This window comes from Trachinotus anak, unplaced genomic scaffold (assembly GCF_046630095.1).
Source record: "Trachinotus anak isolate AG129_WGS33_773 ecotype Australia unplaced genomic scaffold, CSIRO_AGI_Tana_v1 ptg000019l, whole genome shotgun sequence".
Taxonomy (NCBI): Eukaryota; Metazoa; Chordata; class Actinopteri; order Carangiformes; family Carangidae; genus Trachinotus; species Trachinotus anak.
The window spans coordinates 25611043-25629353 of NW_027273870.1; the positions used below are offsets into that span (position 1 = coordinate 25611043).

Consider the following 18311-nt stretch of genomic DNA (forward strand, 5'->3'; position numbering starts at 1 on the left):
AGCCACAGGTGATCTTGAACGGTGCACGCTTTGAGGACTTTTAAAAAACAGAGCTCTACTGTGGAGATTGTTAAACCACGCATTTGTTGTTTGGGAACTCATCTTGTTATGTAATTGTAATATAATTCAGCTCTGCACTGACGGCCTCTGACTGCTTCTCCACTGAATACACTTTTACTAACCCCTGTACTCGCCTAGAAACCATCTGGCCTCATTATATTGCATCACATTCATTTGCCTTCAAAGTTATACCTCACCCTTGACTGAAAATAGCTTTATAAATTCATATTAAGCTTGGCTAACAAATTTTATAATTAGGCACATAGCTCAAATTAAAGCATGTAAAAACTGATGACGCCAGAAATAATTAGCTGAACACATGGTTAAGACCAAATTTCAAATGTGGCCCAAGGGAGTCCAAACCTCTCTTCATCTCCTTCTCTTTCCCTCCAATCATTGTCAGAGGACTGACAAACCAAAAACAGTGGGAGCATCTCATTATTATCCTCTCTCTTAAAGGTACAGTATGTCATGCAGCCCATAATTAATCATTTTGTGACCCGCATGTTCAGTCAATAACTGCTTATCTGTCCTCTTCCTGTTCTGCACAAGAACAGTATTTGGCTTAAGGAGGTGTGTGTGCTTACAAGGACCCAGGTGTGTGTGTGTGTGTGTGTATTTTCTGAGAAAAGCCTGGCACTGGTGGCAGCTGGTTTACCTGCAGGCCCTAAAGGAGGAAAACAGGAAGGAGGAGATACACAAACAGAGGAAATGGCTTTGACCAACATGGCGAAATGGATTTGTTACGCTCCTTAACAAGAAGAACGTACTGTCATACCCTGCCTGAGTTTAAACCTGGAGGGTGACAAGACAATATAATTACACTATTAACTGAGGGAGCTGGTCTTCATTATGAACATGTGGACACCGGCTGAGAATTAGCATTATGGGACAGCAGGTAATACCATGTGAGTTCAGAAAAAAGCTTTTTCTACCTCTGTGTCTCTCCCTGTGACTCTAGAAACAGGGATTATTCACATCGCCGTTCACTGGAAACAAGTAAAACCTCTACCCAGGATCCAGCACCAAAACATCAGCCTTGACCACACAGCAGTAAATCTTCATCCAATGATGCCAGACCTCAGCAATCTCTCCGTCCCGGCTGTGTCCAGTGGGTACATGTCTGATGGTGGGAGGTGGACGTGTTTATCTGAGTGTTCATAAAGCAGACACACTGACATGGAAACGAAAGGAGGAAATCAGGGAGGAAAAGAGATAGAACAAGACTTTTTCTTCTAATCAAGACTGAGTCTGACATCACTGCAGTAAAGACAGACAGCAGGAGGACAAGAAGACATGGCGGTGATAATAATGTCACACAGGACTGACTTTGAATTCAAAATACTGGATACTGCTCTGTCTCGTTGTCCACTGCCAACATGATGATGATTTCTCCCCCAGCTGACCACTGTTGAATTTAACAGTTAGGAGCCACTCTTCATTTCATGGAAACATAATTTATCACATCACCAGGAGGCAGCACAGGAGTGTTTTCAATAACAGATTAAATCCACACATGCTGAACATAACACGGTTCCAAATAGATATGTTTCAATATTATTACATAACCTCCAACAAACCACACTAGGAGCCACAGTAGAGCTAAATGCTAATGCCGACATGCTAACAGGCTCACAATGATAATGTTAACATGTGGATATTAAGCAGGTACATTGTTTACTATGTTCATTATCAACCATATTTCAAAGCTGAGGCTGATGGGAAATTAGTTTATCAGGTATTTAGTTATTGAAATGTCGACTTTATGATGGTGATGAGTTTAAAAGTTTATCACCAAAGTTTATTTCAGTTCATCCTAATGGGACCAGAAGTCGTCCAACTTAAATGACCACATGGGTCACTTGTCGCTGCCCTTGGATACCAGATGTTCATCGTCATGGTAACAATAATAAACACGGTTACGGTTGTCAGCAGTTTAATCAGGCTCAGGGACAAACATCACTTGGTTGGGTTTAGGAAAATTTGTAGTTTGGGGTGAAATAAATTCTTCATTAAGGTTAGAGGACCTTTGTCGTCATGGTTACAGTCATAAACACACAGCATGAATATGTGTAGCTAATTTCATGACAATCCATCCAATGGCTGTTGAGCTATTTAAGTGGTGAACCAAGTGACCATGCTGCTAGCATGCTCCGAAACCCCCTCTGAACCCCCACTGCAGATATGTATCAAGCTTAAATGTAAATTTCATGATGCTTGATGTGAAGGCTGCATTCCTCTACTTAGCACGTGAAACTGTTAAGAGAAAAGTGGGCAGCTAGAACAGTTATGTTTAAGGCCATGCTTAGTGCTTTTTGCTGTTTTTCTGTGGGAAAATCTACAGTTTAAAGGAGAATCCTCCATTAATGAGAGAAAAACTTATCAAAGACGGGAAAGCAGCAACAGGAGGTGTTTATCCAGAAAAAACCCACTGACCCAGAATCAGATATACTTTCAGCTTCTTATGGCAGAGTGTAGGAATCCTGAGGTTTGGTAATCTGATCTGAGATCTGCAGCTGAGAGGGGACGAGTTGGACTCCCATCAGCTTATATCAGGTTGTACTTGACCTGCAGAGCGTTCAGCATTTTAGCTAGCATGTTGTTAATCTGCTTAACTGAGCTTTAGAGCGAGATGGAGTTCCTCTCTCTGTTTCACACACACAGACCCACTTTTATCCAGTGTCACACACAAAGACACACTTTCACTGTCTCTTTCACACACACACACACGCACGCAAACAAACACACTGAGTTTTCATTTCCTCCCTCTCACCTTTCAGACCCTGTTACACACAGTCTTATCCCCATCTGTCTCTTCTCTCTCTTTGTTCCCTCGCTCACAAACGACCGGTTTTTCACTGTATTATTTCTACATGATACTTTCTCTCTTTCACATTTACGTGCTGGGCATTTAGATGCATCCCGAGAACTCGACAGACAAAACTACAGCGTTTGTCCTGCTTCTGCAGATTTGACGGATTGGAACCAAAAAACCAAAGCCTTCAAACACAGTGTCGTCTTTGTGCAGCTCGCACAGAACCACTAAATTATAAAATTTATGTACTACCCACTCTGGTTTAAAGTGTTGGCCAACGTCTACAGTAGGTTTACACCGGCTCCTCTGAGAGCAATATGCCAGCAAACTGAGTTACGCAAAGAGACCTCAAGCCTGCATGAAGTCATCCGACCGTCTGCCTCGTCTGCTTTTTAACCACCGCAACAAACAAACATTTGTTTTGTCCTCAGTTTGTCATGAATGCATTCGGCTGTTGAAGCATGTCCTAATAAGTGTTAAACATCTGAATCATGAAGAGGTGATTGAGGCAGCTGAGAGCTGCGTGGAACCGCAGGGTAATAGCCCAGACAGCAGGTCTTGTGGGATGCCAGCAGGGGCTGGAACGGCCTCATGGCTACGAGGTTGGGCTCCGTGGCTTCAGGTTTGGACGAGGGAAGAGAAAACATCATGTCTTCACCACCAAAAGAAACAAACCCGACAGTCTTCTCTTTATTTTGCTGTTTACTAATTGGCTGCTCTTCCCAAACCAGTGTAGTTGTTACGTAAAAGCTGTTTTACTTTTGCCAGTGCGACAAAAAAGTTATTGTTCTGGCGTAAACATTTCATAACTGGAGCCTGTGTTTATGTTGGAGTGTTTCCTTGCATCTGAACGATGTTGATGACACCTGAGAAGGTGCTAAACAAGGCTGTAAGATGCAGTCGAAAGCTCTGGAGAAAGGCTGAACCTTGAATGGAGAATATTTCATCATTATATACGTTATGCCAGAAAATCAAGTTACCTGCATCTGTTGTTTAAGTATGTACTGTACAACAGATGGTACATACACTGAAGATACTCGTGGCTCTGTCTAAAACTTCACACATCACTACAATGTAAAGTAAAATGCAGCTGATGTTTTACCTTTTTAAAGCACCTAGGCAAGGTCACTGCTAATCATCCTCTGAGCATACAATCATTAACAATCATTTAGCCAATAATGTGCATGAACTTAATTAAAATACATATATATCATACATAACTGTGCTTAAGGTTGTGCTTCATTGTTACTTTTGCAGATGAGCTGCATACAACTGCTCGTCGTCCTTCGCCTGGTGCCAAGTGTGTACAGTCCAACAGAGATAGAAGTTTCATGTTGAAGTTCACTGTGAGGGAAGTCAGCTGCGTTCAATACAGACTTTGTGACAAGTTGTGTAGAAAAGTGTCTGCTTGTCTTCACTTAATCGCTGTGTGTACAGGATGTGGTGTAAAATGTAAATTACAATGAGATATTTTTTGCTGTCATGTAATCTTTGTCCCTGTTTAACCTTTCAGTTTTTATGTCAAAGAGTAGGTGGGGGATCTGAGAGGAGTTTTCCTGCCTGACTCTCATCTATTAATGTTGTGCTTTTCTACGATTCATCCTTGTGGGAACACGGTGACATCTTCTACATCTAATTCTTTTTGATGATTGTTTTCATCGTTGTTGTTGGTGATGTGGGAATCTTTCTTCAGTGTAGCATCACGTAAACATGAAATAACTATGCTATGTTATCTGTATTGTTAAAGAATGACTCACGCTACCTGCTCTTTTCACCGTGCGTTAGCATTTGGGTGGTTTCGTATTTTCTGAGTAACTAGTTGGATTTCTAGTTACCTGTCTCTCTAGTTAAGCATCACCTCAGTTTGAATCAGTAACCTACATGAAATATTTTGCATCATCATTACATGTGATTTTGCACCATGGAAATACATGTTTTTTTAATATACATATAGGAGCGAGAGAACTCACATTCAAACACTAATGAAAGTGGAGGCTAAATGAGCAGCTGACGGATGCGTCGTGTTTTGATATGAGGTCATCTCCTCCTCCACGTCAACCAGCGTCTGCAAGTGATGGGATGAGGTCACCTCTGAAAACATTTACCTTCCTCTTTACCGAGAACATTGTCACTTCCTCGACCCGAGTTTGGAATAACAACAGTAACTGTGCAACAACAGTGAAAAATCACCTGTTAGCTGTTAGTTATTCCACTGTGTCTCTCCTTTAGTCGGGTTTTATACATGTGTGTGTGTGTGTGTGTGGTTGTGTGTGTGTGTCACTCTCACTTAGAAATTCACAGGGGTTTTAGCGTCAGTATTATGATCCAACAGATAATCTCGCTTTCTTTCTCACACACACACACAAAGAGAAGCCTGTTCAGGTCCCTCTCTCTGTTTTAAATGAAATCTTAAATCCTGCAGTCACACAAACACTTCTGACAAACCTGATTCACTAAAAGTTGTTTTTTGTTACGATCAACACTCCTGCTTTGTTTTCATATAAATAGTTTATTAGTATCAGTAACATGTCAGGAGGATCTTTTTCCCTCCATTCTTTATGTGGGTAACATACCTAAATAGAAACAGACAGTGATAGAAAATGAGAGGTTATAAAAATAAGAGGATATATTGTATGTGCATATGTGTATGTGTGTCTGTGTGTGTGTGTGTCTGTGTGTGTGTGTGTGTGTGTGTGTGTGTGCGCGCACATGTGTTCTGCTGAGGAAGAGTAAATCTTGGAGTATAAAACCTAATCCCAGTCACTGTTTCTAGAAAAGATTCCATCCAGTTTATAATCCGAGTTGCTGAGCGGTTTATACCCTGGAGAAGGAACAAGACGCAGACAATAAGTCCTCCGGTATCCCAGAATCCACCTCACTCCTGCCAGTGTTCTGCATTTCAATCATCTAATCACTTTTTTTTTCTCCATCGAGGAATCACAGGGAGGAAACCTTCTGCCTGTCTGCGGTTCATTTCTGTGTCTGACAGTTTGTTCCTCTCAGTTTTTTGTTTTTTTATTTTTTTTTCAGGTTCCAAGTTCAGTTGAGATTCACACAAGTGAAACCTCCCAAAGGTTCACTGGTCAAAATATATCCCATCAAACCTTTCACAGTCACTCGCTGCCAGGTGGTGAAGATGTTGCTCGCTGTTTTCTGCTTCTTGTCTTTTTCCTCTCCTCCACTCCTTCACCTGTCCTTCTCTCTTCACCTGATGCCTGTAGAAAGAAAGACAGAGAAAGACAGATAAACTCATCTTTCTCAAACATAATTCTTTATCATACCCAAAACAAGATACTTTGCAATGTTACAGACAAAAACATGCACATTCCTGCTGTAACTGATCTCGTTTTTCCTTACTCATCTATGTTGTGAAAATGGGACCATTTCATCAACCACTGCCAGCTACTCTGAGCTCTGCTGCATCCAGTGGCTTTAAAATTTTCAAGCAAAGTTCTTTACTGCCAAAGTGAGGCTGATCAAAGTTATAAATTACTTGTTGCTTTTCCCATTTAAGTCTTGACACCTGCTCTTCTCACAGTGGATCACCTGCTGCATTTCCTCATCGAAATCATCATTTGTGGGCAATACTGCTGAATATTGTATAATGTCCACATGTGCATAAGAATAGAACGACTTCCCTTTGATAAGTAAAAGATTTTGCTACATATTCACATTTTCATGCAGTTTATCTCAATGAAAATCTAAAACATAGGGAGGGGGTGCTGGTGGGATTATTACTGTTATTACTGTGCTGTTGCAGCCTTTACGTTAATCTGGCTACGTTCAGTCATTTGTGACTTGTGTGTAAAAGTGAGGCGGGCGCTTACTCAGACACGAGACGACTGCCTTTACGGAACGAGGTGCACGTTTGAAAGGAGCAGTTTTACATTCAGATGATGTGGATGTGACTTGCAGAAAGTCAGCAGGAAATCACGCGGCTGCTGCAGGGACTGACCCTCTGACCTCTGGATTACAGGATACTTCTGCAGACCCTCCAGTGTAAAATCAACCTGACTGATTTCATTCATTTTGTGATTTATTGTCAAATTCACAGTAGAAATAATTGCTATTGCCATAAATGGACTTGTGCCTTTTGTTCACAGTGAGTGGACAAGTTTGTATTTAATGTCACAGATGCAGAGCTGCAGATTGATTTGACACATTTCTGTCCTGGGCATCAAACCTGTGATTTTTCAAAGCATTTTTATCAATTCTGCTGTCTGTAGCTGGGTGAGGCGTCAGAGAGGGATTTGTATAATAAGGAGCAGGGTTTGGGAGTGTGTGTGTTTATGTGTGTAAGGGTTTACTTGTACTTGCTACATAGTAAGGACCAAAAATAGTATTTTACTAACAGAGTGAGGACATTTTGGGAAAGTGAGGACATTTTGGCCGGTCCTCACTTTTTGAGACACCTTCAAATCACATTTTGAGGGTTAAGACTTGGTTTTTGAGTTATGGTTAGAAATAGGTTTAGGTTAAGGTCAGAGTTAGGGTTAGGCACTCAGTTGTGATGGTTAAGGTTAGGGTAAGGGGTTAGGGAATGCATTATGTCAATGAGTGTCCTCACAAAGATAGAAGTACAAGTATGTGTGTGTGTGTGTGTGTGTGTGTGTGTGTGTGTGTGTGTGTGTGTGTGTGTGTGTGTGAGGAGGTGTTGCCCTGAGGGAGGACTAATTCAGGCTGAGAGGAAAAACACAATAAATACTTCAGATCTCTTATCAGCTTATCTTGGTGTCAGTAGACGCATTCAGACAGGAGCAACCTTCACATGTGAAATGAGCCAATGCATAAGCACACACACACACACACACACACACACACACACACACACACAAGCACACACACAGCTATATGCTCACCATTGTCTGTGTCTGAGTTTGGGCTGATGTGGCGTTTGTTGGTGCACATGCAGTCCAGGTGATCCTCCAGCCTCACCTGCACCTCCCTCAGCTTGGGACGCCTCCGCACATACTCCACTTTCGCCACCTGGAGAGAGACAGAGAAGGAGGGAATGAAAAGGAGGAGACAAAAAGGCCTTTTCAAAACCAAAAACACATGACTAAAAAGTATAAAGTACTGCTAAAAGTGTGCTTTATCTGCTCTGACGTCGCTGTTAGCCAGCTGGAGTTAGCATTTTCAACCAACTCATGGGGCCAATGTTAATTAGCTGTAGCTGCTAAAATCCACCAGCAACAGTCACGGGCGAGAGGTGAGAAACCTGCTGAGAAAGTGCTGTGCCAGAACAGAAAGCTTGACAGACGAAGAAACAGCAACCAAGTCAAGGAGTCGATTAAAGACGTTGGTGCAGAGTTTGGTGATCCTGCAAGAAACGACTAAGGGAGCATCTAATGCAGAGCAGCATTTCTACTGGGAAACTGTATTACATAAGTGCGATGGAGAAAATTGATGAGCTTTTTATTTCCATATGACAACTATCCTTTACTGTACCTGTGTAAACGCACAGGTGTGTCTGCTCTTGTTTGGATGAAGTAGAGCATTAACGTTGCCAAGAAGTTGATTTCACTGGTACTAAGTGAGGCATGTTTTGTTTTTATGTCAAGACAGGTCACACTTGCTGCTAATTCCGGATGTCTGAACCTGGTGACCGGTCTAATCTTACACACAAACACATGTACAGTATAAACAGACACACATAATCAAATGCATCAACATATCAAGTATATCGTAAATATACAGAAACAACGGGACACACACGGACACACACACACACACACACACACACAACATGCTTATGCTCATATCCCAGACAAGGAGCCAAGTCAGTGGAGCTCCAGGTCTGATTGCACAACATCTCTGCTTCAAGTCTGAACAGACTCAGACACCGATGAGAAGAGACTGAAAAACTCAGCGACCAAGGAGGTTCAGCTGAGGTGAGGAGCTGTGCTGCTGAAGCACCCATCGGGCCAGGCTTTCACTTTCATGATAGTTCTAAAAGGATGAGTCCTGAGACCCTGTAAGGTGCCGCTTGTATTCAAAATATTTTAGGGTCACTACCTAAAAGTGTTTACAGCTGTTGTCTTGAATGTGGGGGGGAAATCTTGCATAGAAAGGGATGACATGCAATAATGTTTCAAATGGGGATAACAGCGCATACTCTGGTTGAGGTGAGAAGAACGTAAAGAGATTCCTCATTGAAAATATTCATACATCCAATCATCTGGTGCAGGTGCGTTGGAGAACGTCGTCTTAGAAGAAAAACGATCCCGCACCCATTAGACCTTCGTCAGAAGGATGAAGGTCTAATGGGACCGAAATGTTAATGATGATGAATAAAAGATGATGGTGATGTTGAGCAAGAGCAGTGTGCAGAATGTAAAGAGGGAAAGAAAAGTTTGAGAAAAGAGTAAGTTTCCTTACACACCTGGTCTGTCACTGCGTGAAATTCAGTTTGTTGGTTTCAGAAAGTTACAAACATTTTTGAAGGAAACTCTAAGATCTGACATGAGCAAGGTGAAGGGAGTTTCAGGAGGTCGAGATGGATGATGGACGGGCATCCAGAGCAAATGACCGAAATGGAGAATCCTGCACCCTGCATGCTAAAGGTTTAGTTGCTAACACACTTGGTTAAGGTTGGGGAGAATCTATGGTTTTGTTTAAATCTCCTAAAGATTAGAGAAGCAGGCTTGTGACCAAAAGCCCCAGCCCCCCCATGGTAGTGTTACACCAGAAATACTGCAGTGACGCTGCAGCCCTGAAATAAGTTTCAAAAGCACACAATCACCGATCAAAGTGTCTCACACAGAGGCTCCGACACTTTAACAGCAGCACTAATCCCAGGATGATCCATCTCATACTCCAATTTACATTTGCCCCGAGGCACCTGAGGCAGTAACTTGCTCCACCCTGAAGGGGAAACCCATCGATACCCAGAGTACAACAACCTCAGATTTGGAGCCACAGACTCTCACCTCACCTGCTTCACACTCACAGCCTGACATGGTAGTCGTGAGGTTAAGACTAATGCTCGAATGCTTATGTTATTTTTCTCTTTCTCTTTGCCTCACATATGGACACACCAGTTAAACCTTAGCCCTGCCATATCCCCTCTGGCTGCGGGTAAGTCCATCTTGCAATCGTGACCGTTTACCCTCTGAACGCTGGAGCTCAGCACATGTGAGTGACTTTATTTTTGATTTCCTCTGTAAGCAGACAGAAAACGAGTCCTTTCATCTCAGATTGTGTATCAGCAGGCCAAAGCACAGCGAATCAAGTTTGCCATCTCCTCCTCTCCCTCCACTTTTTACCTCATGACCTCTGGCAACACACACTAATACCTATTCTCATTTCTCCATCTTTCACTCTTATTATTTCACTCTTCTTATCTTATTTTAATCTATGCATGTAGACGAAGTCTTACTTAAGTGCTAATAGGAACTAGTGTAAAAGTGGTGATGAATCCATATCTCACCCTGTGCAATTACTATGCAACGTACATGAATATCAAGCTAATATTGTTATGTTCAAAATTTAAAAGTGCATCTTAGATACCTTTCCTGTGTGCAGAACACACACACACACACACACACACACTGGGTCAGCTTCCAGTTGGCAGGGTGTGACTGTGAACCAGTTGGGCTTTAGTGAGTCTTATTTCCAGCTCTGGCAGAGATCAAAAGGAAGCTATTATGTTCTTGAACTAACCCACTGCCAGACTCTCCGTCCCCAAAACACACACACACACTCACAAACACCGACACAATAGTTAAGCTAGGGAGAGTAATTGTTTTTGGCAGGTGTGGAGTGTATACCTCCAGTAAGTGGTTGTGTGTTTACATGCCATCATTAGTCCTGTGTGTGTTCAGGGTCGAGGCCACTAAAAGACCAATAACAAAAGCCTTGTACAAAATCTTTGTAGAGTGATTGTAGGGTGTTTACGACCAACATGCCAACATGCTGAGAGAATAGTGAGAACAAATATTAAGAACATTTTTTGCTTGTTTTTGTTTTCTACTTTCATAGTATTTCTGAAAGGCAAAGCTACAGTCTGTATCTCTGTATCGGTTCATCACAGGAGAATATCTATATTCAGATTTATACTGATTATACTGTTGTTTTGTTGCTGTCTCAGCTAATGCAGGAATAGTGGTGTCTTCCAGCAGTGGTAGCTTCAAGCTTGAAGCTTGTAGTAGTAAACTAGAAATACTGTCAAACTAATTGAAAGTTGTGAGCTGTAGACTGACTTTGGCTCTTCTCTGATTGGTTAGAGGAGTGAGGCTTGTTCAGAACATTTAGAAGGAAAATTTCTCAATGATGAATGAATCTTCAATGAGTCTGGGTCAGTGACTGGATATATAGATGGATCACATGACAGGTCCCTAAAAGTGAAGCCAAAACATCTTGATAACACCCTAATGGCTGGTTTCATCATAGGTTATAAACTCTGCCCCCCTCCATGTTAACAAGATGGGCCAAACTAAAAAACCATAGTACAAATTAAACAGTTTTCCCAAATATGGTTTTTGTCATTTTAGGTAGTCTCCTACACACTGATTCAAGTGTTCACTTTTCTGTCTTCATGGTGCCAGACTTCAGTATGAAAAACACTTTATGAGAGAGTAAATTTCGTTGTATGTGAACATACAATGACAATAAAGTCATTCATTCATTCATTCGTTTCAATTGACAAGATTACAACTCTGAGAAGGGGTGGGACATTTGTGTCAAACTTCAGTGTCCATTGGGAGACACAGTTTTTACTGCAAAAATTCAGATGCTGTTCATATCCAAATAATTTGTATTCATTTACATTCCTACCTCGTACAGTGTTGTCAGATTAAATCTTCTCCATTGTCCTAATCAACCATTCTTTGAATCTTACCTGGCAGTTCTCTATAAGAAGAGTTCTCTATAAGAACTGCAGAGCTTCAGTATTATGGTGTCTGTCTAGTTCAGAAATGCATCTTCATTCTGTTTTTTTTTTTATCTTTCAGTTTTCTTTGCTGTATCCTGTTGCTGCATGTTTCTGAGCTGATCTACTTCCTGCACACATGTTCAAATTTCCATCTGCTTTGATCTTACATAAAAATTCCGTAAAAAGTTCAAACACATGTCCAAACTTCTTTTTGTTTTGTACCTTGACTGTGCGGTGATGCTTGCGGGACGCCTGGCACCTCATGTTGCTGGTGTTGCAGCAGCCAGTGCAGCGTTTCACCTCGACGCAGGGCGGCCAGATGATGAAGTTGGCCGAGGTGGGGTCCACCTGGCTCCTGGGGATCTCATAGATCGTCGTCCGCACCTTACACACTGCTGGCAAGGCCTCCTCCACCACTGGAGGGGAGCAGAGGTCAAAGGTTATAGAAACTTGGCAGGAAAGAGAGGTAAGAACTAAATATTGCAGCATCACTTTAAACCAGCTACTCTTCCATCTGTTAGAAACTAGAGCGATGGAGAACTTTCAGACTCCTATAGTAAATTACATCAATGTGATAATGTAACATATTGTATGTACTGATAGATTAGACTCTTATCTTTTTGGTCATTTTGAAAAAGGAAAATAATCCAGGTACAATTTACAAAAGAAAAATTTCAAATTATACTCTCAAATTAAAAAAGAATTTGGTGTCTCCATGGCGATGGGTGTTAAAGGGTTCATATGAGAGCCATCTTTGTTCATATTTTGTTTTAGTAAACCTCCCACCACTTGGGGCAGTGGTGCCACTGTCACTTAGGCACAGGTTAATATAATGAAGGGGTTTTTGACTTTGTGTTAATGGTTTGAATATTACGCTTATTTTTATTTATGTTTGGGAAATATATTCATTTATTGTAGATCATGAGTTTTCACTACAGTTAACATTTTATTACAGATGGTAATATGTAAGAGTCATGTCAATCTGACATAAACCAACTTTTATTCCATCCATAGACTCTGTGTCTACATTAGTGTGTGTCTCTGTGTGGGTCTCACCAGTGCTCCTCTTGTGTCTGGTGGGCGTGTGCGCTCTCTTCAGGTCGGGGAAGCTGTGAGAGAAGTCCTTGTGGTAGCTGTGTTTGGTCTCCTCGATCACCTCGTTCTCTGGGCAAAGACCAAACAACACACACACACATTCAGACATCACACACACTCTCACGCTTAACAACAGCGCTCATAAATCACCTGTATGGGACGCAAGAACACTTAAATGTAAATGCAAAAGCTATTCACTCATAAGACTGAATTTTACTTCTTTACAAGATGAAAATTTGGTCTGAAAGAAGGTCAGTGGGTCTCCTGAAACATCAGAGCTCCTCCTCTGGGGGCCATTTTTTTCCACCTAAAAACTGAATGAAAATCTTCCCATAATTTTCAAGATATTGTGTTGGTCAAGGCAAAAAAAAAAAGGAAACATCTGGTTCTTGAGACGTCTTGATGGCTGACTGACCAACAACAAACACAAAAGTCAGAAGAGGAGGATGTTTACATGCTGCAGTAAGTTGTTTATCTCAGACATCTTTCAAGTCTCTCCTGATCGGAGTACGAGCTTAACCTGGTTATTCTAACTGAGTTATGATGTTTATTTATGTGTCAACAGGCTTCTGGGTTCTCTGCATGGAAACTGGTTGCTGGTAAAAGATACAGCAAGTCAGTGGGTATATCAGATACATTTTAAATCGAATTCACATAAAGACACGGATACACAGACTGCATCAGGAGTTCACTGAGGTCACTCGTGGGTCAGCAGGACTCTGCAGCAGAGAAAATGCTGTTTTGTTCGGCCACAACTTCAATCACTTGTGACGTGATCACAAGTCAAACTGTCCTTCTCTCCGAGCGTTTGAATGGAGACTCAGACTGAGTTTTTCCATGAGTCTGATGCATCATTGCCAGAAAAATATACCAGAAAAATGTTGATCTATCTCTGGCTCATTCGTGGTGTTGTGTGACCTGATCATTTAATCAAGATCAGCACTCAAAATGTTATTTGTACAAGTCAAGGATTGTCAGGCAATTGGTGTTAATTTAATATATTTTCTTTCCAGATATATTTGTAAGTTCAGGCTGAAGAGAACGGGCTATTGGTGGCAGTGTCCTCTTCATCTTTAACTCTACTTTCCCCAGGGAGAAATTTGTCTTACATCTAAGTGAAGCATTAAATACACAGATTTGTGCATAAAACATAATAAAGCACATAAAACATACAAATATATGTAAAACATATGCTAAAGCCCACCAGACAAGCTCATGTAAACCAGTGTACATCAGTGACAGCATAGCTTAACATCTGGTACACACCCATCCATCATCATCCCACCCAGTCACTGTCGCCCACCAGTAATATGTGGAAGACTGACAATAAACTGACTCATCCTGAGTATTGATTGCAGCCTTCATCTGGTTTTTATCCAAACCACAAATGTTTATCTGTCATTCTAATACTCACATGTCATTTTAACTCAACCCTCAACGGTGAATAAATGCAGTTAACTGGTTGTATAAAACTGCATCAGCTTCTATGGGAGAATGAATGTAGGTAAGGAGTGTGTGTATTTAATAGCATCACAGACAGTAAAGCCATATAATAAATACAATGAATCAGAGTAGTTGTAGAGTGCAGTCTCTGGAGATGCTTCCAGTCTGTTCAATGGTTAACAGATAAATGAATCTTAAATCTTGACACGCTGTTAAATCCAAGCTGATGCTTAAGTTTCATTTAGGGATGATTTAAAATTAAACAAGGGAGCGGTGGTTGTTCCCATGACAACAGGCATGTTTTCATACCAAGCTCTGTGTTTGTATATGAAGTGTTCACGGCTTCATCAAACCATTTCAGTCCTCAGCACTGCCAGACCAAAGGATCCCCACAGATCTCTCAGAGGAAATAAGTTCTCAAAGGTGGTGTGTGTAGTGTGGACTTTTGTGTGTTTGAGTGAGTGAGTGAGTGTGTGTGTGTGTGTGTGTGTGTGTGTGTGTGTGTGTGTAGGAGAGTGGGAAAAAAAGAGAGAAAGATGCCTCAAAATCACCATCAATGAGATGTGGGCAGGACTGTTTTAATTTGATAGTGAATACCAATCCTCACACTTCTTTTTGAGATTGTGTGTGTGTGTGTGTGTGTGTGTGTGTGTGTGTGTGTGTGTGTGTGAGCAAACAGTCACACACACACGCCTGCCTATATACACAATGTGCTTCTGAAACACAACAAAGTCCTCCTTCGACATCTCCCTCTCCCTCTCTCTCTCTCTCTCTCTCTCTCTCTCTCAGTCTGTGCATCTCTCGCTCGCCCTGACATGCAGGAATTTGAGCATGAATTATACATAGCAACACAGCAGCCTTCCAGCGAGCCCTGCTCTCAAACCAATAATGGGCAGCATGACAACAGCATAATGAAGTGAGCCACTTGACCCCCACCGGGCCGGGGAGCCGTCACACTCGACATTTGCATCTCAATGATGCCAGGATTAATGGTGGCACCGCTCGGAGCAGCAGACATTAAAAAATGAATCAACCATTTTTCACAGGCAACGAGAAGTCCCGAGCAAAAGAGAAGTTTGTGTGGCAGAAATCTGGAGTCTGACTCAAGGCGTAGATGCAATTAAGCCTATTTTCTGCCACAGTAATTTCCTCCTGTCTCACCTCACTGATTCAGCCTGCTCTGATTTATTACCTTCATAATGAGAACTGGCATCTACTGTGTTTATAGAAGGCAAATATTAGCGTTATTTAGGGTTGTAGATAACTCACTTTTATATTATGTTCATTTTTAATTTATTTTATTTAAAATTGAAAAAAAACTTTTTGGGTTCAGAGACTTTTTTTCCTTCTTTGAGTGTCAGGTGTTTGACAGGAAGCAGATGAAGTTTAAGCAATGTGTGCACTGGTATATAAACTTTAACTAAATCAAAAATACTGTTTCATGTTCAAGTTTTTTTCTTAAATTGTAACGGAGTTAAAGGCAGTAACTGCTTTTCTCTGACTGAAAAAAATGAGCCAATTGCTCAGACTTTCTGGCGACACCAGCAGGAAGTTTAAATACCAAGGGACAACCAAGCCCATCAGCACAAACTAAAGGTGTGGTGTTGCATTTCCATAAATTTGGTAGACTTGCAAGAAGCAGTTTTTAAAAAGAAAGGTGGAAATTAATGTTGCAGAAGTGTTGAAGAAGATATCCTGACTTTTACTCCTCAGTATAGGTGACGCTCCAGAACACTACAGTTCCCATAATGCAGCTGCCTCTTTATTACACCCTCCATGCCTGAGCTACTACACTTCTTACAGCTTTAAAAGTCCACACCATCTGCAGTTTCTAACGCAGGCGCCCCTTCAAAAACTTTTAGTATCCAAGTCCAAGACCTGACATCTCTGGCATCACTGTGACAACATCGGTTTAGATTTTCTTTTTTTATCTTTACAATCTCCTGCAGAACCACAGTTATGCAACTGTTCTGACGGGCAGTACTTCACATAACCAACAAACAGATTTTTAAGGACAAACAGACTAAATGCCCCTTTAAACAAACGTTTCCCTCACAAATGTACATCTTATTCCTAGTTCACGATGAGGAGCATCCGAAGTAAACTCAAAGGTCAAGGATGGCTTAAAGGGTATCTCCCAGCATAATCCAGTGAGACATTGCAATAATGAGATGAGGGGACAGCATCTTCTCACTGTGCCTTGATCCAGATGCAGCTTATACCTCAATTCAGGAACAGACAGGGAGGGAAGCAGCAGCCCTGACCAGCCAGCTCCGAGTAGAATGGGAACCCACTCTGCATCTACCTGCACCACTTTCAGGCTGCAAGATGAGCTTGCTGAACAACCTCATTTTGCAGTAAATCTCAGTAATCCAGCTCTTAGGAGTGAGAGTTGTATTATAATGAAGCGCTTTACCTACGGAGTCTATCTCTAGCAGCCGCTGGAGGTCGCTGATGCTGCGGATGTCGCTGCGGGAGAGCCGCTCCAACAGCTCCCGGGGGAGAGGAGACTCCTGTGGGGAGAAAGTCAACGAGAGAGCCGTGAGGGAGCTGCACCCGTTGTTGCGTAAAAGGTCACAGATACGTGCAGTCATCACTAATCTGAACACAGCTCATCTGAAAACGGCTCATCAAAGCCGGCGGAATTGAAAGTGCACTGACTGCGCCAAGGGAAGAGGAAGCGTGTGCGTAATTACGCAGACACGATTTTAAATCCGCTGCATTATTTTTCTCTTCGAGTTGCAGCAAATGTCTGACAAGTCATGACTGCAACCAGCAGCAGCTGTCACCCAACACGTACTGTGGCCCGGCTTACCTCAGCAGCGGTGCGTAACAGGCAGAGGCAGCCGGCGAGGAGGTGGTAAATTGCGGGTCTCATCTCCTTTCAGATCCGCTGCATAGGCACCAGGACGAGGCGGTGGTCCACTGCAGGAGCCGGGCTGTCGCTCCCTGGCCTCGGGAGCCCAGAATCATCCCTCGGGAGAACTGGCCGCCACCACAGCCTCAGTAAAAGAGCGAGCCAGCAGCTTATAAAACTTAAATGATCTTTAAACTCCTGGGTGAAATGCGGTCGAGGCAGAGATTCAAGCTTATTCTGCTCCTGCATTCAGCGTAAATCACTGGAGGTGAGAGAGCTTGATTTCCAAAGTAATATAAAAAGTGACCATAAAGCAAGTTTAAGTCCAAGTCATCAAACAACCAAACCTAACTGAAGTGAAGTTGATGTCCAGCTGCTCTTCTTGTTGGAACAGGTGTCCAATGGAAGGAGGGAAACTTTTCTTTTACATTCACACACCCAACAATATCCATCGTTTTGTCCTCAGTATAATCCCTTCTTAATCACACATTTGTGCATCCTGCAGCCTGCTGAGCATCTTGCCACTTTGTGCGGGCAAATCATCAAAATTCCTTAAATCCTTTATTTTTGAAAGTTCCAGAAATGAGGAGCAAAAAACGAACGAAAAGAAGAAAAGAAAAGTCTCAGGCCCGGAGGAGTTTGCTGTCGGCTCCCCGCGGTCGTGTGATCTCCGGGGTGAATGAAGTCGAGATGCTTTCAGTCACAGGATATAGCTGTGCGCGTCCCCGTGGCAGAACACCGAGAACGCGCTTTGCATAATCGACGACAGGCAGCAAACTACAGCAAAGAATCGTATCACAGCTGTATCCCAACTTCAGAAGAAGGTCTGATGATGACAATGATCTGTAATCTTGTTCTGAGCAACTGATAAAAACTAATAATTAACTCTCTTTGTGCAGGTTAATTCATAACCTAACTAAAAAACATTTTGTGAATAAGTTGCTCAGAAAGTCAGTGGCCCTGCTTCTCCCTTAAATTATCCTCCTCTCTCTCTCTCTCTCTCTCTCTCTCTCTCTCTCTGTGTGTGTGTGTGTGAGCGGTAGATTGGTGACCATGTCAGTGTTTAATTGCTGTGTAATAAAGCTCATTAATGAGTGTCCAGACAGGAAACTGACTGCCCTGAGAAAGAGAGGGAGAGAGAAAGAGGGAGAATTTTGTTGGAGCTGTGT

At 42.1% G+C, this 18311-nt stretch overlaps 1 protein-coding gene across 1 annotated transcript; it reads right to left on the reverse strand.

Annotated features, from left to right (window-relative positions):
* Window positions 1-3833: 3833 nt before the first annotated feature.
* LOC139636868 (platelet-derived growth factor subunit A-like) lies at window positions 3834-18045 on the reverse strand. Its single transcript, XM_071505246.1, has 6 exons — window positions 17101-18045; window positions 16702-16798; window positions 12804-12911; window positions 11970-12163; window positions 7735-7861; window positions 3834-6090 (listed from the first exon to the last, which is right to left on the reverse strand). Exons 1-6 carry the CDS (start codon window positions 17161-17163, stop codon window positions 6080-6082), a joined length of 600 nt encoding a protein of 199 aa, XP_071361347.1. The 5' UTR covers window positions 17164-18045; the 3' UTR covers window positions 3834-6079.
* Between the last annotated feature and the right edge of the window lie 266 nt (window positions 18046-18311).

What these genes read in the sequence shown, in the direction of transcription:
- LOC139636868 (XM_071505246.1), bottom strand. Translation starts at nt 17,163, where the DNA reads ATGAGACCCGCAATTTACCACCTCCTCGCCGGCTGCCTCTGCCTGTTA. An exon ending in TGTTACGCACCGCTGCTGAG is followed by an intron (nt 16,799 to 17,100) that starts GTAAGCCGGGCC and finishes TTCTCCCCACAG; the next exon opens with GAGTCTCCTCTCCCCCGGGA. An exon ending in CAGACACAAGAGGAGCACTG is followed by an intron (nt 12,164 to 12,803) that starts GTGAGACCCACA and finishes GCTCCCCTCCAG; the next exon opens with TGGTGGAGGAGGCCTTGCCA.